The sequence below is a fragment of the Muntiacus reevesi genome, chromosome 17 (assembly GCF_963930625.1).
Source record: "Muntiacus reevesi chromosome 17, mMunRee1.1, whole genome shotgun sequence".
In the NCBI taxonomy this organism is placed as follows: domain Eukaryota; kingdom Metazoa; phylum Chordata; class Mammalia; order Artiodactyla; family Cervidae; genus Muntiacus; species Muntiacus reevesi.
Window position 1 is genome coordinate 21480608 of NC_089265.1, and position 25136 is coordinate 21505743.

The following is a 25136-nucleotide window of genomic DNA, read 5'->3' on the forward strand; positions in this document are numbered from 1 at the left end:
GTGTCTAACTCTGTGACCCCATGGACTACAGCATGCCAGGCTTCCCTGTCCGTCACCAATGCTTGCTCAAACTCATGTCCATCCAGTTGGTGATGCCATCCAGTCATCTCATCCTCTGTCATGCCCTTCTCCTCCTGCCTTCAATCTTTCTCAGCATCAGGGTCTTTTCCAAGGAGTTAGTTCTTCGCATTAGGTGACCGAAGTATTGGAGCTTCAGCCTCAGCACCAGTCCTTCCGGTGAATATTCAGAACTGACTTACTTTAGGATTGACTGGTTTGATCTCCTCTAGTCCAAGAGACTCTCAAGAGTCTTCTACAGCACCACAGTTCAAAAGCATCAAGTCTTCGGCACTCAGCTTTCTTTATGGCCCAACTTTCACATCCATATATGACTACTGGAAAAACCACAGCTTTGTCTAGACGAATCTTTGTCAGCAAAGTAATGTCTCTGTTTTTTAATATGCTGTCTAGGTTGGTCATAGCTTTTCTTCCAAGGAGCAAGTGTCTTTTAATTTCATGGCTGCAGTCACCATCTTCAGTGATCTTGAAGCCCAAGAAAATAAAGTCTCTCACTGTTTCCACTGTTTCCCCATCTATTTGCCATAAAGTGATGGGACCGAATGCCATGATTTTAGTTTTTAGTTTTTGAATGTTGAGTTTTAAGGCAGCTTTTCACTCTCCTCTTTCACTTTCATCAAGAGGCTCTTTAGGTCCTCTTTATCGCTGCCATAAGGGTGGTGTCATCTGTCTATCTGAGGTTTTTAATATTTCTCCTGGCAATCTTGATTCCATCTTGGGCTTCAAGCACTGGTACAGAGACCAGCCTCCTAAAGGAAAGTTGAAAAAAAAATATATATAGTATATAATGTTTGATGGCATGTATTACTGTATAGAACATATTAAAAATATATATCTATTTGCAATAAACAATTCTGATACCTGCCTTACTTTCCCTTTTCCTCTCTGCTTTCCTGGATCCCATTCTTTCACTCCGTTTCATAATCGCTTCCTTCCTCGCAGTGAAGAAATGCCCTGTGTGGCTCTCCTCACTCACTCTGCAGTAACCTGTAATATCCATTCACACAGCTCTTTCCTATTCCCTTGTGGTTTCTTGCTGTCTGTTTCGAAAGTGAAAGTCGCTCAGTCATGTCCAACTCTTTGGAGATCCTATGGATTATAGAGTCCATGGAATTCTCCAGGCCAGAATACTGGAGTGGGCAGCCTGTTTCTTCTCCAGGGGATCTTCCCAACCCCAGGATCGAACCCAGGTCTCCCACATTGCAGGCGGATTCTTTGCCAGCTGACCCACAAGGGATGCCCAACAATACTGGAGTGGGTAGCCTATTTCTTCTCCAGCAGATCTTCCCCAACTCAAGAATTGAACTGGGGTCTCCTGCATTGCTGGAGAAGGAAATGGCAACCCACTCCAGTATTCTCATCTGGAGAATCCCATGGACAGAAGAGCCTGGCAGGCTACAGTCCATGGGGTCGCAAGAGTCAGACACGGCTGAGTGACTAGCAACAGCTCCTGCATTGCAGGGGGATTCTTTACCAACTGAGCTATCAGGGAAGCCCGCTGTCTATTTAACTTGAGCAGAAAATCTCCAATTCAAATAAAAAATTGTGTGAAAGTTCTAGGCTTCTCAGAAACTCTCACATGACAGGCATTTTTCTTTTCTTTTTCTCTTGATGAATATTTTCGGAAATGAGTGAATGACTCTGTTACAATGATGTAATGTAGCTGTAGCGAAAGGGAAATAGAAAGCAGGGTCCCTTTCACTTAGAATATTTATAAGGGAGGAATGCCACCTGTTGGCCAAGATGGGTAATGACATTGATGGATGTGAAAACCTGGTTTCTGTTCTAGGCAAAAGTCTTGTCCTCTAGCAGATTTTTCTTCACAGTTAAATAGGTGTTTTCTTGGAAAGAACCATCTCTAATAGTTTAGGAAGGCTACTTCCTTAGGTTTTAAATATTGTTTTTGATAACGGATCTTTTTAAAAAGTAATTTTTATTGGCGTATAGTTGATTTACAATGTTGTGTTTGTGCTGCACAACAAAGTAAATCAGTTACATATATATACATACATACATACAGGAGGCGAAGGGGACAACAGAGGGTGAGATGATTGGATGGCATCATTGACTCAATGGACATGAGTTTGAGCAAGCTACAGGACATAGTGAAGGACAGGGAAGCCTGACGTTTTGCTGTCCATGGGGTCACAAAGAGTTGGAAACAACTGAGCGACTGAACAACAATATCCCCTCATTTTTAGATTTTTTTCCTGTATAGGTCATTACAGAATATTGAGTTTCTGGTGCTATAGTAGGTTCTTATTAACTATTTATTTTATTATATATAGTAGTATGTATATATGTCAATCCCAATCTCCCAATTTGTTTCTCCCCCACCCTTTCCCCTTTGGTAAACATAAGGTTGTTTTCTTACATCTGTGACTCTATTTCTGTTCTATAAATATGTTCATTTACACCATTTTTCTAAATTCCACATGTGACAATTTTTTTAATGTACTTCTTTTTTTAAAGGCAATTAAGTTCACAGCAAAGTTGAGAGAAGCTATAGAGATTTCCCGTGCATTCTCAGCTCCTATATATACAGAGTCACCCCCATTATCAACATTCCCCACCAGATGGTACATTTGTTAATAACTGCTTCCAAGAGCGTGAAAATTAGTTCTTTGGGTTATGAACACATCTTAAACATTACAGTGGTTCATGGAGTTCCAAAGTTCAAACTTGTCTTACAAAAAATAACACACCTTATTTTAGTATTTATTCTCTCATTGGTTTTTTTTTGTGTGTGTGTAACACATGAGAAGCATTGACACTGAATTCACAGGAGACACACAAAATGTATGCAAGATCAGGGCTGCAAACCTGATCTTGTAACAGATGGCTGTGAGTGGGGGACTGTTTCTCCATCCTTTCCTCTGCTAGGTATCCTGCAGATGTTGGCTGTCTTGTGGACTTTGCTTATGTTTAAATCTCAGCACACCTGAGTGTGATGTGCGCTTTGGGACTGAAATACAGTTCATTTCTATTTTATGATTTAATTCTACTAAAGGTATCCAACTCATCATTATGTCTAGTACTAAACAAACAAAAAATGTTGACAATATTTTGATGAATATCTAACAGCTGGTGAAGTTCAAAATTATTTTCTCATGTGAGGCAAAATTAAAAGTTAAGCACTGAAATAAATAGGAATATAATTTTCAGTTGCTTTTAGCAGTTTTAAATAATTTATAATTATTTTAATTATTTAATTTATAATATATAACTTATAACATAACTGTATTACATTAAAATTATTAAGCATTTTAAAAACTGCTAGTTTGCATATATAATTTTCTAAATTAAAAGATGCTTACTCCTTGGAAGGAAAGTTATGATCAACCTAGATAGCGTATTAAAAAGCAGAGACATTATTTTATGAGCAAAGGTCTGTCTAGTCAAGGCTATGGTTTTTCCAGTGGTCATGTATGGATGTGAGAGTTGGACTGTAAAGAAAGTTGGGTGCCGAAGAATCGATGCTTTTGAACTGTGGTGTTGGAGAAGACTCTTGAGAGTCCCTTGGACAGCAAAGAGATCCAACCAGTCCATCCTAAAGGAGATCAGTCCTGAATATTCATTGGAAGGACTGATGCTGAAGCTGAAACTCCAATACTTTGGCCACCTCATGCGAAGAGTTGACTCATTAGAAAAGACCCTGATGCTTGGAGGGATTGGGGGTAGGAGGAGAAGGGGATGACAGAGGATGAGATGGCTGAATGGCACCACCAACTTGATGGACATGAGTTTGGGTGGACTCTGGGAGTTGGTGATGGACAGGGAGGCCTGGTGTGCTGTGATTCATGGGGTCGCAAAGAATCGGACACGACTGAGAGACTGAACTGAACTGATATTACAATTTATATAGGTAAAGAAATTTGTATCACTCAACAAATTTAGTTATAAAGTTGTGTCAATAGTTTTTAACTTGTTGCTTAACATTTTAATTTAGTCATTCTTAACCCTGTATTGAATAAAAAGAATAAACTTTGCACATTCTGTTTCTATGTACAGAGTACATAAATACATACACAGTATATCTGTGTTAACAAAATTTTATGTGGTGGGCAATTAGAAAAAAAATATCTAAAAGGCTCTGTGGGCAAGGGAAGAGGTAATAATGGAAAAAAAGTCATTGGGAAACATTGCTATAACCCATTTGGAGATTACAAAAAGAAAAGCAAAAAGGGAAGTGGAAAGTAAGAGGGAACTTTCAGAAAATGGAAACCATGGGCTCCTATTTAAGACACAGGCCTGAAGGAAGGTCTTCAGGGAACCTAGAGAGCAGGCTCACAGAGTCACCCACCTCCCAGGCCAGCAGCATCCGCAAGGTCCCCGATGGCCCCAGCCTGGTCCTCACTCCTGGCCCTGCTGCTGCTCAGCTGCAACTCCATCTGCTCTCTGGGCTGCCACCTGCCTCACACCCACAGCCTGGCCAACAGGAGGGTCCTGACGCTCCTGCGACACCTGAGGATGGTCTCCCCTTCCTCCTGCCTGCAGGACAGAAATGACTTCGCCTTCCCCCAGGAGGCGCTGGGTGGCAGCCAGTTGCAGAGGGCTCAAGCCATCTCTGTGCTCCACGAGGTGACCCAGCACACCTTCCAGCTCTTCAGCACTCAGGGCTCGGCCGCTGTGTGGGACCAGAGCCTCCTGGACAAGCTCCGCACTGCACTGGACCAGCAGCTCACTGACCTGCAAGCCTGTCTGAGGCAGGAGCAGGGGCTGCAAGGGGCTCCCCTGCTCAAGGGGGACTCCAGCCTGGCTCTGAGGAAATACTTCCACAGAGTCACTCTCTATCTTCAAGAGAAGGGACACAGCCCTTGTGCCTGGGAGGTTGTCAGAGCAGAAGTCATGAGAGCCTTCTCTTCCTCAACAAACTTGCAGGAGAGATTCCGGAGGAAGGACTGACACACACCTGGTTCAACACGGAAATGATCCTCACAGACCAACAAGAGCACATGCCTCCTGCGCGGCCACAGGGAGGACTCTCATTTCTGCTGTCATCCTGCCCTGAATCGATTCAATTTGTCACATGATTTCAGGGATATTAAGTGACATCATGTTCTACTCTATAGGCACTAGTCCCTCAAACATGCCCAAGACAGTCTTTTTATTTATTTATCTACTTAAATATTTATCTTTAAAAAATATTTATTTGACTATTTAAAAAACTTAAAGTACTTTTATTTATACATTTGTGTACCTTTACACTGTATAATAAAGTGTCCATAATTAGCTAATTGTTCTTCTGTTTATTAAATTTTTATTATAGAAAACTTATAATTTTTATTTTTGAAGAAAAGGAAATTTAAAAATAACAATCATATTTATGCAATAATGGGCTTCCCAGGTGGCTCGGTGGTAAAGAATCTGCCTGGTAATGCAGCAGATGCAGGCTTGATCCTTGGGTCAGGAAGATGCCCTGGAGTAGGAAATGACAACCCATTTCAGCATTCTTGCCTGGAAAATCATATGGACAGAGGAACCTGGTGAGCTATAGTCCACACGGTTGCAAAAAAGTCACACATGACTCAGCAACTATACAAAAATAATAACAATGAATGCAATAATAAGAAGAAGGAAAATCAAATGAATTCTCTCACTAAGAGCAAGAGTGGAGAATGTCAGGAAATAAAAGCAAAACAGTAGATATCCTCTCTGGTTGACTGGTAGACATTCATATACAAATGTCATTTGCAAGTTGGGATGTGTGAGTTTGTAATTTAAAAGGATATGATGGATTCTGAAATAACAAAAATTACATTGAATATAAAGACTGAGACTTTCTTCAAAAAGGAAAGTGGGAAACTGGATCAGGCAACCTCTTTCTCAAAACTTAAGGTAAAGGAAAAGAAATTGGTCAAAATCAGCTCAAAAACAACATGAACCATCAAAATCTGTAGAGCAAGAAAGTGTTGTATTTAATTCAGGAGTAAAAACAGATTTAACAATCGGAACAGAAATCCAGAATACAAAGCTCACAGACTCACCCATAACTCACAATAAAGAATTTTTCATTGAAATTCCATTCTGTTTGGACACATGTGTGATGTTGAGAAACCCACTTAATCTAAGCCTCAGCTTTTCCATAAATAAACAGGTTCAAAATATTTATAGAGTTTTTGTGAATATTAAATAAACTTAGGCCAAATTTAGGTTGAAATTGAAGAAAGTGGAGAAAACCACTACACCATCGAGGTATGATCTAAATCAATTCTCTTATGACTATACAGTGGAAGTAAGAAATAGATCTAAGGGACTAGATCTGACAGATAGAGGGCCTGATGAACTATAGATGGAGGTTCGTGACATTGTACAGGAGACAGGAAGCAAGACCATCCCCAAGAAAAAGAAATGCAAAAAAGCAAAATGGCTGTCTGAGGAAGGCTTACAAATAGCTGTGAAAAGAAGGGAAGTGAAAAACAAAGGAGAAAAGGAAAGATATTCCCATTTGAATGCAGAGTTCCAAAGAATAGCAAGGAGTGATAAGAAAGCCTTTCTCAGTGATTGATGCAAAGAAATAGAGGAAAACAATAGAATGGGAAAGACTAGAGATCTCTTCAAGATAATTAGAGATACCAACGGAACATTTAATGCAAAGATAGGCACAATTAAGGACAGAAATGGTATGGACCTAACAGAAGCAGAAGATATCAAGAAGAGATGGCAAGAATACACAGAAGAACTGTACAAAAAAGATCTTCATGACCCAGATAATCACAATGGTGTGATCACTCACCTAGAGCCAGACATCCTGGAATGTGAAGTCAAGTGGGCCTTAGGAAGCATCACTATGAATAACACTAGTGGAGGTGATGGAATTCTAGTTCAGCTATTTCAAATCCTGGAAGATGATGCTGTGTAACACTAGTGGAGGTGATGGAATTCTAGTTCAGCTATTTCAAATCCTGGAAGATGATGCTGTGAAAGTGCTGCACTCAATATGCCAGCAACTTTGGAAAACTCAGCAGTGGCCACAGGACTGGAAAAGGTCAGTTTTCATTCCAATCCCAAAGAAAGGCAATCCCAAAGAATGCTCAAACTACTGCACAATTGCACTCATCTCACATGCTAGTAAAGTAATGCTCAAAATTCTCCAAGCCAGGCTTCAGCAATATGTGAACCGTGAACTTCCAGATGTTCAAGCTGGTTTTAGAAAAGGCAGAGGAACCACAGATCAAATTGCCAACATCCGCTGGATCATCGAAAAAGCAAGAGAGTTCCAGAAAAACATCTATTTCTGCTTTCTTGACTATGCCAAAGCCTTTGACTGTGTGGATCACAGTAAACTGTGGAAAATTCTTCAAGAGATGGGCATACCAGACCACCTGATCCGCCTCTTGAGAAACCTGTGTGCAGGTCAGGAAGCAACAGTTAGAACTGGACAGGGAACAACAGACTGGTTCCAAATAGGAAAAGGAGTACACCAAGGCTGTATAGTGTCACCTTGCTTATTTAACTTCTATGCAGAGTACATCATGAGAAATGCTGGGCTGGAGGAAGCACAAGCTGGAATCAAGATTGCCGGGAGAAATATCAATAACCTCAGATATGCAGATGATACCACCCTTATGGCAGAAAGTGAAGAAGAACTAAACAGCCTCTGGATGAAAGTGAAAGAGGAGAGTGAAAAAGTTGGCTTAAGGCTCAACATTCAGAAAACTATGAACATGGCATCTGGTTCCATCACTTCACGGCAAATATGTGGGGGAACAGTGGAAACAGTGACTGACTTTATTTCTCTGGGATCCAAAATCACTGCAGGTGGTTATTTCAGCCATGAAATTAAAAGATGTTTACTCCTTGGAAGGAAAGTTATGACCAACCTAGACAGCATGTTGAAAAGCAGAGACATTATTTAGTCAACAAAGGTCCATCTAGTAAAGGCTATGGTTTTTCCAGTGGTCATGTATGGATGTGAGAGTTGGACTATAAAGAAAGCTGAGCACTGGAGAATTGATGCTTTTGAACTGTGGTGTTGGAGAAGAGTCTTGAGAGTCCCTTGGATTGCAAGGAGATCCAACCAATCCATCCTGAAGGAGATCAGTCCTGAGTGTTCATTGGTAGGACTGATGCTGAAGCTGAAACTCCAATACTTTGGCCACCTCATGCGAAGAGCTGACTCCTTTGAAAAGACCTTGATGCTGGGAAAGATTGAGGGCAGGAGGAGAAGGGGAAGACAAAGGATGAGATAGTTGGATGGCATCACCGACTCCATGGACATGAGCTTGAGTAAACTCCGGGAGTTGGTGATGGACAGGGGGGCCTGGCGTGCTGCGGTTCATGGGGTCACAAAGAGTCGGACACGACTGAGCGACTGAAGTGAACTGAGCATCATATATTAGAGTAAGGAATTAAAATATGGTAGGTATTTTCCTATTTTCCTTCCGACAGCCCTATAAGTAAATATTATTTGTCTCTATAAAATTCTCAGGAACCGTGACCTACTTTTCAGTAATTGCCTCCAAAGGAGTCAGCCTAAAAAAGAATTCTGTAATGAATTCTACAGAAGGCTGAAAAAATGTCATTTTTTCCCCTAATTTCAAAGAAGTGTGTCATTTAGGTTCAGAGGTGAAATGGTGGCTTATATTAATATCCAAGAGAGGGGAACAAATATTTAGATAAAGGGCAGAAAAGAACATGTTATCTATTTAATGGTCTGGTGCCTGGTGCATTCTCTTCTCAGCATTCCAAGATACATTCCCATTTCACATCATTGCCTTCCCCTCCAAAGTAGAAATCCCCACACGACCCTTCTCATTCACTTTTTACCTCTCCACCATTCACACAATTGCTTTCTGCTGTTTGGTTTCCACTTAAAGACTTCCCTGAAAAGCAGAACAACACGAGTAGAAAGCAAATGTTAAATAAAATGTCTAGGTTTTGTGGAAACATCTGCATGAGAGGCTTTCCTTAATTTTTATTGAGTATGATGTAATAGTGAATGATTAATGAGTGAAAGTCACTCAGTCATGTCTGACTCTTTGCGACCCCATGGACTGTAGCCTGCAAGGTTCCTCTGTTCAAGGGATTCTCTAGGCCAGGAATACTGGAGTGGGTTGCCATGCCCTCTTCCAGGGAATCTTCCTGACCCAGGGTTCAAACCCTTGTCTCTTTACATCTCTTGCACTGGCAGGCAAATTCTTTACCACTAGTGCTGCCTGGGAAGGCCCCTCCTACACTGTAGCTGTAGCTAAAGGGAAATAAAGTAGGACCCAGCTTTTGGGTGTAAGAGGAAAGTCCTTTCAGGAGAGACAGCCTTCTGGCAAGTGCAACAAGAGCAGTGACCATGATCAGAGAACAAGCTTCTGAGCTATGCAGAAACCCTACTGCTTTCTGGGGACGTCCCTTCATGGTACAAAAAGGCTCTCTTGGCACCAGTAGATACTGATGCTGTCACAAACTGTTTCTTTATTCTTGGTCCGTTACTACCAGAAAGAGTCTCCAGAGTCTCTGGCTTCAGACAGGGCATGGACTCTTTGGGATGGAGTTGTCAAAGGGACAAAGATGTGTCCATGGTCTACAAACTACTCTGCAGACCAGAGGCTCACTTTGAATCACTTCTTCCCTGTACTGCACAACAGGCAGAGCTGCCAACCTGGATATGGAGTGCAATAAGAACCAAGAACACCTCAGATTTACAGTGCATTAAACAATTCTCAACAGTAAAATTTTAGTTTCAAGATTTATTCCAAATGTCAGACTTCAGTTCAGTTCAGTTCAGTCATTCAGTCATGTCCAACTCTTTGTGACCCCATGAATCGCAGCACACCAGGCCTCCCTGTCCATCACAAACTCCTGGAGTCTACCCAAACTCATGTGCATCGAGTTGGTGATGCCATCCAGCCATCTATCCTCTGTCATCCCCTTCTCCTCCTGCTCCCTATCCCTCTCAGCATCAGGGTCTTTTCAAATGAGTCAACTCTTCGCATGAGGTGGCCAAAGTATTGGAGTTTCAGCTTCAGCATCAGTCCTACCAATGAACACCCAGGACTGATCTCCTTCAGGATGGACTGGTTGGATCTCCTTGCAATCCAAGGAACTCTCAAGAGTCTTCTCCAACACCACAGTTCAAAAGCATCAATTTTTCAGTGCTCAGCTTTCTTCACAGTCCAACTCTCACATCCATACATGACCACTGGAAAAACCATAGCCTTTACTAGACAAATCTTTGTTGGCAAAGTAATGTCTCTGGTTTTTAATATGCTGTCTAGGTTGGTCATAACTTTCCTTCCAAAGAGTAAGTGTCTTTTAATTTCATGGCTGCAGTCACCATCTGCAGTGATTCTGGAGACCAGAAAAATAAAGTCTGACACTGTTTCCACTGTTTCCCCATCTATTTGCCATGAAGTAATGGGACCAGATGCCATGATCTTAGTTTTCTGAATGTTGAGCTTTAAGCCAACTTTTTCTCTCTCCTCTTTCACTTTCATCAAGAGGCTTTTTAGTACCTCTTCACTCTCTGCCATAAGGGTGGTGTCATCTGCATATCTGAGGTTATTGATATTACTCCCGGCAATCTTGATTCCAGCTTGTGTTTCCTCCAGCCCAGAGTTTCTCATAATATACTCTGCAGCCTTGACGTACTCCTTTTCCTATTTGGAACCAGTCTGTTGTTCCATGTCCAGTTCTAACTGTTGCTTCCTGACCTGCATATAGGTTTCTCAAGGGACAGGTCAGGCAGTCTGGTATGCCTGTCTCTTTCAGAATTTTCCACAATTTATTGTGATCCACACAGTCAAAGGCTTTGGCATAGTCAAGAAAGCAGAAATAGATGTTTTTCTGGAACTCTCTTGCTTTTTTGATGTTGGCAATTTGATCTGTGGTTCCTCTGCCTTTTCTAAAACCAGCTTGAACATCTGGAAATTCATGGCTCATATCAGACTTCAACTATCATTAAATAGAAAAATGTTCTCATTGCTACTTTGAATAACAATCTTAAAAAAAACTCCCATGAGAAGACAGATTTATGCCTGAGCCTGCTCCATTAAATATGAATATATCATATTAATACCTCTCCATGAGTCAGCATACACACTTGCAACAATTCTGCATCCTCTGAGCATTTTGGAGTGATTTTTATAGGCATGAAAGTGAAAGTGAAGACGCTCAGTCATGTCCTACTTTTTGCAACCCCATGGACTATAGGCTACCAGGTTCCTCTGTCCATGGGATTTTCCAGGCAAGAGTACTGGAGTGGGTTGCCATTTCCTTCTCCAGGGGATCTTCCTGACCCAGGGATCAAACCCAGTTTTCCCACATTGTAGGCAGATGCTTTACCGTCTGAGCCACCAGGGAAGTAATATAGGTATTACAGTTAAACTGTAAATTCAATCAGTGCTCCATCATTTACCCATCCAAATGACAAACTAGGGGAAAACATATAGGAAAACACAATCATAATTTTCTGACTTAGAGTCAAGATGAATAACAATCTTGACATCTGTTTTACCCAGTAGTAAAAATTCTGCCCAGATAGCAAAAGAGAGGAGTGTGATATAAGCTAAGGCTTGTGAATTAACAGTATCATTTTTACCTGGGAGCTTAGTGACATTTTCTTAATTCAAATGTATCAATTATGGTATAAGCTAAGAGGAATTTCTGTAATCAGTATTTTCAATGAGATATTTCACTGGGAAGTGTGTGTGAATTGCTAAGGTAGCAGGGGCTGTAACTGGGTGGGTGGGTGTGTCAGGGGGCAGCTGAGGGGTTATCTCCAATCTTTTCCTGAGGTCACTCACTCAGCATCTGGATTTTCTGCTCTCCAGTTTGGGGTTGGCCAGCCACTGAGTAAAATTTCAACAGACTTCTGTCCTTTGCTGTCTTGCTTGCCCCTCTGGAAGAAGGGAGGATGGGAATATTTAGTAGATGGAGAAGATTTGAAAACATTTGGCTTCCCAGCCTGTATTGGTCAGGGTTTTCCTGAAACAGAACTAGCAGGGACTAGAGAGGGAGAGTAATTTAAGGAATTTGCTTAGGTGACTATGGACCTGGCAAGTTCAAAATCTGCAGGGAAGACTGCAGGCTGGAAACCCAGGGAAGAGCTGCTGCTTGAGTCCAAAGGCATTTCTGGAGGAATTTCTTCTTGTTCATGGGAGGGTCACTCTTTTTCTATTAAGGTCTTCAACTGATTGGATAAGGCCCACCCATGATATGGAGGGTAATATGCATTACTCAAAGTCTACTGATTTAAATGCCAAATTCCTATAATCTCATGTAAAACTTACTTTCCAGAAACATCTAGAATAATGTTTGACTAAGTATCTTGGTACTGTGGCCTAGCCAAGTTGACATAAAATGAACTATTACACTGTTCTTCCCTAATCGGGTGGAGAGGGAGGTGGGAGGGGGGATCGGGATGGGGAATACGTGTAACTCAATGGCTGATTCGTGTCAATGTATGACAAAACCCACTGAAATGTTGTGAAGTAATTGGCCTCCAACTAATAAAAAAAAAAAAAAAAAAAAAAAAAAAGACCTAATGCTTTTCAAATATTATTCCTCTCCTTTCTTTGATGTATGCTTATGTATTTTGTATATTTTATTTAATTTTCCTTATTTTATTGGTTTTGGGTGAGGAAATTCTGAGATCTGGCTTCATTCAGTCAACTTGCCAGGTAAGTCTCTATAGCCATGTCCTTTATCATTTGAAGTTAAAAACTTATATATATTTTTTAAAAAGCCAACTTTTAATTTTTTTGGTTAGCTATTTCTCATGGTTACAATGTTACCCTTGATCCCCTCTCTCATTTTTAAACCTAATCTCAATGCCAATTCTCCATTCCATCAAGATTTTACTATCATATATGATATGTACTCTCATATGCAGAGTACATCATGCAAAATGCCAGGCTGGATGAAGCACAAGCTGGAATCGAGATCACAGGGAGAAATATCAATAAACTCAGATATGCGGATGACACCACCCTTATGACAGAAAGTGAAGAGAAACTGAAGAGCCTCTTGATGAAAGTGAAAGAGAAGAGTGAAAAAGTTGACTTAAGGCTCAACATTCAGAAAACTACGATCATGGCATCTGGTCCCATCACTTCATGGCAAATAGATGGGAAACAATAGAAACAGTGACAGGCTTTATTTTCTTGGGTCCCAAAATCTCTGCAGATGGTGACTGCAACCATGAAATTAAAATATGTTTGCTCCTTGGAAGAAAAGTTATGACAAACCTAGACAGCATATTAAAAAGCAGAGACATGATTTTACCAAAAAAGATCCATCTAGTCAAAGCTATGGTTTTTCCAGTGGTCATGTAAGGATGTCAGAGTTGGACCATAAAGAAACCTGAGTGCCGAAGAATTGATGCTTTTGAACTGTGGTGCTGTAGAAGACTCTTGAAAGTCACTTGGACTGCAAGGAGATCAAACGAGTCTATCCTAAAGGAAATCAGTCCTGAATATTCACTGGAAGGACTGATGCTGAAACTCTAATACTTTGGCCACCAGAGGTGAAGAACTGACTCCTTGGAAAAAGACCCCGATGCTGGGAAAGATTGAAGGCAGGAGGAGATGGGAACAACAGAGGATGAAATGGATGGATTCACTGACCTGATGGACTTGAGTTTGAGCAAGCTCCGGGAGTTGGTGCTGGACAAGGAAGCCTGGCATGCTGCAGTCCATAGAGTCACAAAGAGTTGGACACGACTGAGCCACTGAACTGATATATGAGATGAAAAGGGTACGTCAGATGGTCAAGAATCTGCCTGCAATGCAGTAGACCTGGATTCAATCCCTGGGTTGGGAAGATCTCCCAGAGAAGGGTATGGCTACCCACTCCAGTATTCTTGCCTGGAGAATTTCATGGACAGAGGAGCCTGGCGAGCTACAGTCCATGGGGTCACAAAAGTCAGACACAACTGAGTGACTAACACACACACTCAATTTCTGGATTACTAATTATTCTTCTTGAACCATCTACTGAAACTTTTTTCCATCATGTTATTGTAAGATATATATTTTATCTTAAATTAGATTTATCTTAAATCTAATTAATACAGATATTTCAATTTAAGAATTGAAATTTAATCATTTGTTCATCTAATTTTCCCTTTATCACACTGTTTTTAGTATTACTACTAAATCTCATTTCATTTTCTAGAAAAGATAGGTATGCCAAGAATTCTTCTATTCTTAACATTATTTGCAGTCTTCCTGATTAAGTTTATATTTCATCCCTAGTGTGGAGCATCAATTTTATGAAAATCACAAGCTCCTGTGTATGCACAGATAACCAAATGGCAATGATTATAATAGTCTGGGATGATTCCTTCATAAGATAGAGGAGTAAAACTGGATCAAGGAAGTTCTCTTTTACAATACCTAAAGTAAAGAATAGGTGAAAACAGCAATATATATATAATATATAAATATTTGTATATATATATTATATATAAATATATATTATATATGTAATATATTATATATATAATTGTATGTACCAATAAAAAGAAGACAAGGAAACAAGACATTTATTTAATTTGGGGATCAAAGCTTATTTTAAAACCTAATGGAATTCTAAAATGAAACTTTTAAAATTGCTTATAACAAGCAATATAGGGTACTGTATAGAATTGTGATTCTGCCAGCAATTATGTGTGATCCTAGAAATTCACCTAACTTCTCTGCACTTCAGGTTTCAAAAATGTACAATACGGTGAAAATGTTCTAAGAATTATCATACAAACGAACATTTAAAAACACTTCATAGGTTGTTTTCCACATAGTTAGAGCTTAAATATGGTAAAGTGAAAGTGAAAGTGAAGTCACTCAGTCATGTCCAATTCTTTGCAACCCCATGGACTGTAGCCTTCCAGGCTCCTCCATCCATGGGCTTTTCCAGGCAAGAAAACTGGAGTTGGTTGCCATTTCCTTCTCCAGAGGATCTTCCCCACCCAGGGATCAAACCTTCATCTCCCGCAATGCAGGCAGATTCTTTACTATCTGAGCCACCAGGCAGGTACGGTGAGGCACCTCTGCCTCAGTGGGTTTCTTGGTCCCCCGAATACTGAGATTCTTGCACATGCCTGCAGACAGGCTTTCCCACTCACCTGATTAGGCTGCTTGGAACTCGAGTTCTCAATTTCTGGAGAGAAAAGGCAGAGAGAAAAGAAAAATGTTTTAATTATAGCATAGGGGTAGTTTCCCAAATTGCTATTAAGAACTGGAGTATTTCCTGCCATATTAGTAAAGCAAGGATATCACAGTCATCAGCAATTCCAGCCTTCCAGATGTGAATTCCTGAGCCTTAAGGGCACTCAGAAAGGAGAAGATACCTGTGATCTGGTTGCCATCAGGCTGCAGCCACTCCCTGTGGTGAGCCCTGAGGAACTCAGGATGTGAAAAACACAGGGTAGTGACCACAGGATAGCTGGGATACATGAAAGGAATGATTTCAGTGAGCCCAGATTCTTCCATTTTCCCATACATAGAAAAGTGCTAAATTCCTTTATTTGGGATATCTGGTGTTCTTTAATTAACAATAACCTCTTGATGTTCAGGCTACCTTTGTTCAGCTAGACTTTGTTGTAAAACTTCTATATAATACCTTCAACTTTTGGGTCTCACATGTGAGTGGATGCCCCCATAACTTTCCATCCCCCATCCTGTATCCCCGATATCTTGACGCTCACAGGAGTTTCTTTGGCCTCCTGGCTGTTTCCACCGATTGTCAGGCTGGACCCTGCAGGCTACAAGGCCGATGTTTGCCCAGCTTCAAGACAAAGAAAGAAACTGGTGTTAGCAACAGAGACATCACTAGCTTCATGGATGGGGGCACTTGCACGTCTGAAGCGAGGTCCTGGAATGACACTACACCATATGTGGTGCAATGGTGGCAGGAAGTACATGGTGGCAGGCTTCATCCTGGGAGGGATGGGGGGACTGGGGGCTAGGGGATGGGGAAGTGGGGGTTGGAGGATTTTGTCAGTTATAGGGGAGTTCATTTCCCTGCTCTACTTAACAGGGAAAGCAGTAGAGGGGCATGCCCCTAACTACTCTTTTGATAGGAAAGATCACCAGCTGGGACCTCAGACAAGTACAGAGAAGGCCAGTCATTTGCATAGGTGTACTGGGGGGGGGGGGGTGGTGCAGGGGATGTAGAGAGAGTAAGAGAACAGACAACCTGAGTGGCCTGACCATATATACAAACCTTAATTTAAAAAATACTTTATTGCTAAAAATCACCAATGATCACCTGGGCCTTCAGATTTTTTTGCTTGTGAAGGTTTGAACTATCCTGAGAATTACTGTAGTGTGAAACAGAGACACGGAGTGTGCAAGGATTGTTGGAAAATGGCATCAGTAGACTTGCTTGACACAGGGTTGTCACAAAATTTCAATCTGTTAAAATTGGAATTATTTGTGAAGTGAGATAAAACAAAGTATGCCTGTACTTTCCCTCTAATGTAGAAATTCCCAGTAAGTTCTCATTCACTCCGTCTTCACATGCCCTAGCCATTCACACAGCTGTGTCCTGTTTCTTTGTGGTTCTGGTTAATAATTTCCCCTTAAGAGTGCAAAGTTATTAATAAAAGTTTGAGTGAAAGTTTCAGGTTTTTCAGAAATGCTTATATAAGAGGTTACTGTTTTTCTTGTGATGAATACTTTTGGGAATGAGAGAATGTCCTTGTTATAATACCGTAACAACACCTGTGGCAAAAAAGAACTAGAAAGCAGGACTCATTTTCCTCTGGAGGCCATTAAAATAATTACAAAGGAAGAGTGCCATTTACTGGTCAAGATGGACTAGGACATTGACCAAGTCTGTGGAACAGGCATCTTGCTCCTCTAGGCAGAAGTCTGTCTTCTTCCATTAGCCATTTTCTTCAGAGCTAAAAGAGGGTCTTTCCTGGAAAAAACTGATGCCAGTAATTTGAATAGGCCTGCTTCCTTGGTTTTCATATTAGAGAGGGAAAATACTCCCAGCTTCAGGCAGGACATGTCTTTGGGCTAAAGAACCTTTGACAGATGAGCAGCCTGAAAGATCAGGATGTGCTTCGTCCTTCCAGGCTACTCATCTGGCAAGGGTACCAGATTTCTCATTCACTTCACATACTTTAAGACCCTTGGAGGCTTAGAGCCTGGCATTCTGGTCTGAAAATGCAAGATAAATCAGAGGGAAAAGATTGTGATGGAAGGTGCATTAAATCTTTCTTAAGAGTATGTTGTCAGTTTTTAGATTCCATTCCCAGTATGAGACACTGTTGCTTGAATTTATAATTAGGAGAAAATTCTCAATGTCCCTTTGAATAATAACTGCACTTGCTTCCCTTCCACTTTGACTCAATAGTAAGAGAGAACACAGACACAAATAAAGAGATTTCAGAGAATACAACTGTTGCCAACCATTAGGCTGGGATTTATCTATTTGAGTAGAACTGAGAACTATTAAGGTAATCCAATTGTAACTCAGGAATTAACCAGGATGTGTATGGGCATGTGCACGTGTGTGTATTTGTGTGTACTGCTCAGGTAGAGGGGAAAGGCTTCAATTTAGCCGAGATTTCTCAAACTGCCTCAGGTTACAGATTGTCTTTAGATTGCTACAAGACTTGTCTTTAGATTGCTACAGGACTTGTCTTTAGATTGCTTCTCTCCAACTGACAAATGAGAGGGCTCTCTAATTCGTATGCTAAATAAATTTTGTTCCTTTTCTTTCTTCCTTCAACACTTTGGGGCCCCTTTTGGCAGCAAGAGTACATGTAAAATTTTTGGTCTCACCTGCCTGTCTTTGTGGAGGCTTCCCAGGTGACACCAGTGGTAAAGAACCTGCCCGCCAATCCAGGAGACATAAGAGACCAGGGTTTAATCCCTGGGTCAGAAAGATTCCCTGGAGGAGCAAACGGCAACCCACTCCAGTATTCTTGCCTGGAGAATCCCATGGACAGGGGAGCCTGTCCACAGGGTCACAAAGAGTCAGACATGACTGAAGCAACTTAGCACGTGCACATGGCTATCTTTGCGACTGTCTGACAACTTTCAAGTATTATGATTCCTTCCATTTTTGGTTCACCTTTCTTTAGATTTAACTTACCATTTGCCACACTGTCAGCAAAAAATATATTTGTCTATATTCTCTTTCATGATCTTCAAAAATATATTTGTTTTATTTTTATCCACAAACAATTATCAAGTTTTGCCTTTCAGGAAAGTTGACATGAGAAACAAAAAAATCTCTCATCTTGAAAATCACAGAAAATATGGGGATGCCCCTCTGCCATTCTTTCCCTTCCTTTTGTATTAACCCTAGGATGAAATGTAAAGGAACGCAGTAGGAGAGACAAACTGGCCAGTAAATCAATATGCAAAAAATAAGTTCTTAAATGTTTTTTTGCTATTCTTTAAATTTAAAACAAAACATCAACAGTAAGAAAAGAGACAAGGCTATTTCTCCCTGGCACAGCCTGGGCCTCACTGCTCTGCATTCTGAGCACGAGACAGAGACAGAGCGACAAGTCAGCCCAACAGAAGGTTGTAGGCTGAATAAACAATGAGGGTCACCGATTTCTGTGACATAAGCTTTTACTAATGCATAACACCATCACGGAATTCCCTATGGCCAACTCAGAAATTCTGAGCAAAAGCAAACTTCAACACTTTAAGTAAAAGAGTTGAGCGATGAAAGCTGTAGTGGGAAAATAAAAACTGTCTACCAAAGGTGTAAAAATTGCAATTGGATAATGCCTCCACCTAGTTAGCTCTCCACACTTTAGCTCTCAGCATCTGAAGGCTGCTGACACTTGATACCTGGGGACCTGTATAACGAGGAAAGGAGGTCATTATTGAGAAATCCCCCCTTCACACAAAGACTGAACGGGAGAGGGTGGGGATGCTGGAAGATGGATGGTTTTGCAAACAAAGAGACAAGCCCCTTCACAGTAGAATTCTGAAGTTCTCAGGATATGGTTAGCCTGCACTCATGGGTGAGGCCCAGAGAGTTTGGGCTGAGGACACTGTCATTCCAGAGGAAAAGTGCTACCAGAAGTGCTAACCACCTTGTGAGTGAGGTGGTGCTAGAAAGACAATTAATTATCTTGGAGTGAGAATCTTAAGACCGACATGCACCAGAAAAGAAGCAGGATTTCTGGCGCGGATATTGGCACAGCCTGTGGAAGAGTATAGATCTACCATAAAAAGCTGGTTGAAAGAAACCATGATCTCTCATATATTGTTCCTGACTGTTGATCTGGAGCCTATTATACAGAGGGAAGTAAGTCAGAAAGAAAAACAGCAAAAGAGACACAGATGTCAAGAACAGAATTTTGGATTCCATGCAAGAAGGTGAGGTGGGATAATTTGAGACAATAGCATTGAGATACGTATATGACCGTATGTGAAGGAGATCGCCAGTCCAGGTTCATTGAATGGGACAGGGCGCTCAGGGCTGGTGTGCTGGGACCACACGGAGGGATGGCACAGCGAAGGAGGCACGAGGGGGGTTCAGGATGGGGGGCACATGTAAACCCATGGGTGATTCATGTAAATGTATGGCAAAAACCGCTACAATATTGTAAAGTAATTAGCCTCCAATTAAAATAAATAAGTTAATTTAAAAAAAAGAGAGACATAGTGACAACCTAAGAGTTGAGAGTTATGCTTTATTTGGTGGGAATTTGGGAGGCAGTACATCAATTCACCCTGAGAGATTGCTCCAAGGAACTGAGGGGAAGAGTCAGCTTATATAGGAATTTTCAAGAAAGTGGATGTAGTGTGAACATCAAAGTATCTTTGAGAATTAAAGAAAACCAGCTATCTCAACTTAGGGAATTGAGCACTTTTCCTATGTATGTGAAGAGCCAAGTGTCTGGGCTCACTGCAAACATTCCTTTCATGCATCTCAGCACTCCTGGGGCATTTTCCCTTGCATTTTCTTGCATCTTGCATTTTTTCACATCCTGACTTGCCTTGGGCTAACCTTAGGGAGTAGCTGCAATTTGGTAGCTGTTAGCCCACAGGTGTATTTCCCCTTCCTGAGGGCCCTGGAGGGCTTGGAGACTCTTGACTGTTTATCATCCTGGTTTACTGATATGTCAGGAAACGCTCCACGCCTCAGGACCTTGTGGCCCCAGTGAAATGTAATCTCAGGAACCTGAATGAACGTTCTCTAAAGAACAGAAACAGCAGAGTAGCTCATTCACTCTCGATTACAAGATCACAAGCCTCTGCTCTGTGAAACAGAAGACAAATACAGAAACCAGTATGGCCTGAGTGACTCTGAATTCCTATGTGTACGATAAGAATGGAGAAATGCAGTTAAGAATCAAGGGAAAATTATGGGTTTGACATAATCTAAGCAATAGCAATTCTTATCTATATTACACTTAAATTGGTACATAATAACTATGTACAGATCTCTAAGTCTTTACATACTTACATAACTTCAGCCTTTATATAGTTTCTCATTTAATTGATACACATTTACATTGACAAATCCAAATTTTATTGGGAAAATTAAACTTCTACGGTAAAAATTAAGAGTTTAGATCAACTACATCCTCTAGGTCAAATAGAAAATATCTAAATGACACCACAAAGGGGAAGTGGGAGAGAAATTGTCGGACGAGTACCAACTTCCTATTTAAAAGCCTAGCTTCGAATGATTGTCATCAGACCCCTACCTGACGGTCCCAGCAGAGGCCGTCTCCGCCAGGCCAGCAGCAGCCTCATCTTCTCCATGGCCTTCGTGCTCTCTCTACTGATGGCCCTGGTGCTGGTCAGCTATGGCCCGAGAGGATCCTTGGGCTGTGAGCTGTCTCAGTACCATGTGCTGCTTGGCAGGCGGAACCTCAGGCTCCTGGGCCAAATGAAGAGACTCTCCCCTCACTCCTGTCTGCAGGACAGAAAAGACTTCGGTCTTCCCCAGGAGATGGTGGAGGGCAGTCAGCTTCAGAAGGACCAGGCCTTCTCTGTGCTCCACGAGATGCTCCAGCAATGCTTCAACCTCTTCCACACAGAGCGCTCCTCTGCTGCCTCGGACACCACCATCCTGGAGCAGCTCTGCACTGGACTCTATCAGCAGCTGGACGACCTGGATGCCTGCCTGGGGCAGGTGATGGGAGAGAAAGACTCTGACCTGGGAAGGATGGGCCCCACTCTGACCGTGAAGAGGTACTTCCAGGGAATCCATGACTACCTGCAAGAGAAGGAATACAGCGACTGTGCCTGGCAAATCGTCCATTTGGAGATGATGAGAGCTCTCTCTTCAATATCCAGGTTGCAGAAAAGGTTAAGAAAGATGGGTGGAGATCTGAACTCACCTTGAGATGACCCTCACCGACTAAGATGCCACATCACCCTCATACACTCACCTGTGTTCATTTCAGAAGACTCTGATTTCTGCTTTAGCCACCAAATGCACTGAATTCCTTTAGCCGATACTTTGTCAGCAGGAATAAGCAAGTAGATACAAATGTATTCAGCTGTACGGGCATGAGTCCTTAAGTGATGCCTGCCCTGATGGTATCTGTTGTTGATTTATTATTTCTTCTTGCATCTAACATACGTAAAATATTAGGAAATTTGTAAAGTTACATGTCATCTGTACATCATATTAAAATTTCTAAAACATGTTTACAATTTCGTGTTACTAAATTTGTACTTTGTTCTATTTACGAAGTCAAAGAAAATGAGTTTCTTTACTAAATAATGAAAATCCACACCCCCATTTTAAAACTTTATTATAGAATGGCTGTTTGAATTTATTTATTCATTCAGTCCATTCATATTATACATATATATTGAGTACCTACATAACAGACTGTGTAATTGTCACCAAGGAATATAAGTGAATAAAGCAAATGTAGTTCCTCCTGCATGGACACTCTCAGTCTTACAGAGAAGAGGACATAAAAATAGTATTATTTTCTTTCAATTATACCACAGACTGCAAAGAAAAGTAAGGGAAAAGAATGGCCTCCCATGGGAAGCTTTAGGTCCAAATGATGCTGGAAAGACAAATAATGTTATATGTCCTTTCTAAGCTACCTGTAGGGCTTCCCTGGTAGCTCAGCTGGTAAAGAATGTGCCTGCAGAGCTGAAGACCCCTGTTCAATTCCTGGGTCAGGAAGATCACCTGGAGAAGGGATAGGCTTCCTACCCCGTACAGTATTCTTGGGCTTCCCTGGTAGTTCAGTTGGTAAAGAAACTGCCTGAAATGCAGGAGACCTGGGTTGGGAAGATCCCAGGAGGAGGGTTAGGCAACCCACTCCAGTATTGTTGTCTAAAGAATCCCCGTGGACAGAGGAGGCTAGAGGGCTGCAGCCCATTGGGTCCCAAAGAGTGCAACATTACTAATCACACAGCAAAGAAAGTCAATGAATTCTCTTAACTTACTTTCAAGTTACCAAAATCAGGGGAGACTTTTTAGATAAACATTACCCAAACATGATGATTTCCATAGAATTTATCTAAAAGCACTTTTTTCTCCTTACTCTTAGGGATCAGAGACCATTCAAGTTCCAGAGAGCCAGATAGATCACTTACATGGCAAAGGCACAAGAGAAATACCAATTCCTTCCAGCAAGCTGACTTAACCAAATACAAAATGCTCACTTTGATACAGGAGCAGAGCTAACAGAAGCCATTGTTGTCCATATCTCTGCGCAGCCCCCATTCATCAAGGACCGCCACCCAAAGGCCCCATGGACTAGTGGACAGCCACCCAGGGATTTTTCTGTTGCTTCTGGGATTCCCCCTGAAGTTCTTGGGCACTGTATGGGAGCGGATGGCCACTTCAGGAATACCGTAAAAAACCCTAAAATTCAGGAATACCCAAAAGTTCAGCCAGCAACGTTTGGGCCCCACATGTTAGTGGATGCCCCCAATAACTTTCCATTCCCCATCCTGGACCTTGGCACTCACAGGAGTTTCTGCCACCTCCTGGCTGCCACCAATTGTTGGGTTGTACCCTGCAGGCTTACAAGACCTATGTTTGCCCAGCTTCGAGACCAAAGAGAGATTCTGCCGTCAAGAACAGAGGTTTAATGGACGGGAGGCACTTACATGTCTGAAGCAATGTCCTGGAGACACACCCCACCATGTGTGGTGCACTGGTGCTGGGAAGTGTGAATACATGGTGACAGGCTTCATTCTGAGAGCAATGGAGGGGTGGGGAGTAGAGGGTGGGGAAGTGGGGAATGGGAAGGAGGGAGAGGGGGGTGTGGGAGGAGATTGCCAGTCCGAGTGGGAGTGAGATCAGGGGGGCTCATTTATTATCATAGAAAGTGGTAGAGGGACATGCCCCTCACCACCCCTTTGAGAAAAAGATGAAATCTGGGGCCTCGGACAAGTACATAGAAAAGCCAGTCATGTGTACAGGCCGTACTGGGGGGGCATGGGATGTACAGAGAGTAAGAGAACAGCCATCCTGAGTGGCCTGACCATACTTATATACCTTCATTTAAAAAATACTTTATTGCTAAAAATCACCAGTGATCATCTGGACCTTCCAATTATTTTGCCGGTGAAAGTTTGACCTATTCTGTGAATCACTGCAGTGTGGCACAAAGACACGGAGTGTGCAAGGGCTGTTGAAAATGGCATTGATAGACTTGTTTGACACGGGGTCCTCGCAAAACTTCAATTTGTAAGAAATCCAATTATCTATGAAATGGGATAAAACAAAGTATGCCTGTACTTCCTCACAATGGAGCAATTCCCAGTATGCTTTCCAGATTCACTCCTCCTTCCCCTGCACCAGCCATTCATACAACTCTTTCCTGTTTCTTTGTGGTGAGTGAAAAGTGTAGTCACTCACTCCTGCCAACTCTCTGTCACCCATGAACCATAGCCCACCAGGCTCCTTTGTCTATGGGATTCTCCAGGCAGAAAACTGCAGTGGATTGCCATTTCCTTCTCCAGGGGATCTGCCCCACCCAGGGATCAAAGCTGGTTCTCCCACTTTGGAGGCAGATTCTTTACTGTCTGAGCCATAAGGGAAGCTCTAAGAGTGCAAAGCCACCAGTAAAATGATTGAGTCAAAATTCTAGGCTTTTCAGAAACTCTCATGTAAGAGGTTATTGTTTTTCTTGTGATGAATACTTTTGGGAATGAGAGAAAGTCCTTGTTATAATCCTGTTAACAACAGCCTTGGCCAGAATGAACTAAAAAGCAGGATCCCTTTTCCTCTGGAGGCTATGAAAACAATTACAGAGGAAGTGTGCCACCTACTGGCCATGATGGACTAGGACATTGATCAAGTCTAGAATGGGCTTCTTGCTCTTCTAGGCAGAAGTCTGTCTTCTTCAATGAGCATTTTCTTCAGAGCTCAAGGAGGATCTTGCCTGGAAAGAACTGACACCCATAACCTGCAAAATCCTCCCTCCTTAGCTTATGTTTTTCAGAGAGGGAAAATCCTCCCAGCTTCAGGCAGGACATGTCTTGGGCTAAGGTAGCTGTGTAGAGAGAACGGTCAGGATGTGTTTCTCGCTTGCAGGCTGCTCTCTGGCCAAGGTTACAGATTTATCATTTGCTTTACATCCTTTAACACCCTTGGAGTCTTTTTCATGGCATGCTGGATAAGGAAAAGCAAAGGGAATCAGAGGAAACAGCTCCTGTTTGAAGGTACTCTTTTCTGAAGAGTACGTTGTTCGTTGCTTGACTTCAGGAGAAAATTCTCAATGTCCCTTTGAATAATGAGTGCGTTGCATCCCTTCCTCTTTGACTCAGTAGTAAGAGAGAACACAGACACAAATTAGGGGATTTCAGAGAATACAATTGTTGCCAACCAATAACCTGGAGTGTACCTACTTGGGAAGAATTGAGAACTGGTAAGGTAATGGGATACTGCAATTGAGGAAGTTAACCAGGAAGAGAGAGAGAGAGAGAGAGAGAGAGAGAAATTATGTGTGCGTGTGTGTGTGTGTGTGTCTGTCTATACTGGTTAAGTAGTAGGGAAGGGCTTCAATATAGATTAGATCTCTCAAATCTCTGCTTCACATTACAGACTCCGTCTTTAGATTGCTTCTCTCCAATGAATGGATGAGAGGACTGATGGTTTTTGATGAATGTTGCTGGATTTGTGATTTCAGAAGAAGACGATTTAGCTTCGGA

The 25136-nt window shown here is 41.8% G+C and overlaps 2 protein-coding genes and 1 long non-coding RNA gene across 3 annotated transcripts; 2 read left to right on the top strand and 1 right to left on the bottom strand.

The window, feature by feature from the left end:
* Positions 1-723: 723 nt before the first annotated feature.
* LOC136148260 (uncharacterized) lies at positions 724-15919 on the bottom strand. Its single transcript, XR_010659488.1, has 3 exons — positions 15719-15919; positions 15137-15171; positions 724-827 (listed from the first exon to the last, which is right to left on the bottom strand). It is a non-coding gene; the product is annotated as an uncharacterized lncRNA (long non-coding RNA).
* Positions 4382-4983, top strand: LOC136148486 (interferon alpha-1-like). The gene has a single exon (XM_065908059.1). The coding sequence runs from the start codon at positions 4414-4416 to the stop codon at positions 4981-4983; it is 570 nt and encodes a 189-aa protein (XP_065764131.1). The 5' UTR covers positions 4382-4413.
* A 4841-nt stretch (positions 15920-20760) lies between the features above and the next one.
* LOC136148428 (interferon tau-like) lies at positions 20761-21348 on the top strand. The gene has a single exon (XM_065907960.1). The coding sequence runs from the start codon at positions 20761-20763 to the stop codon at positions 21346-21348; it is 588 nt and encodes a 195-aa protein (XP_065764032.1).
* Positions 21349-25136: the final 3788 nt, after the last annotated feature.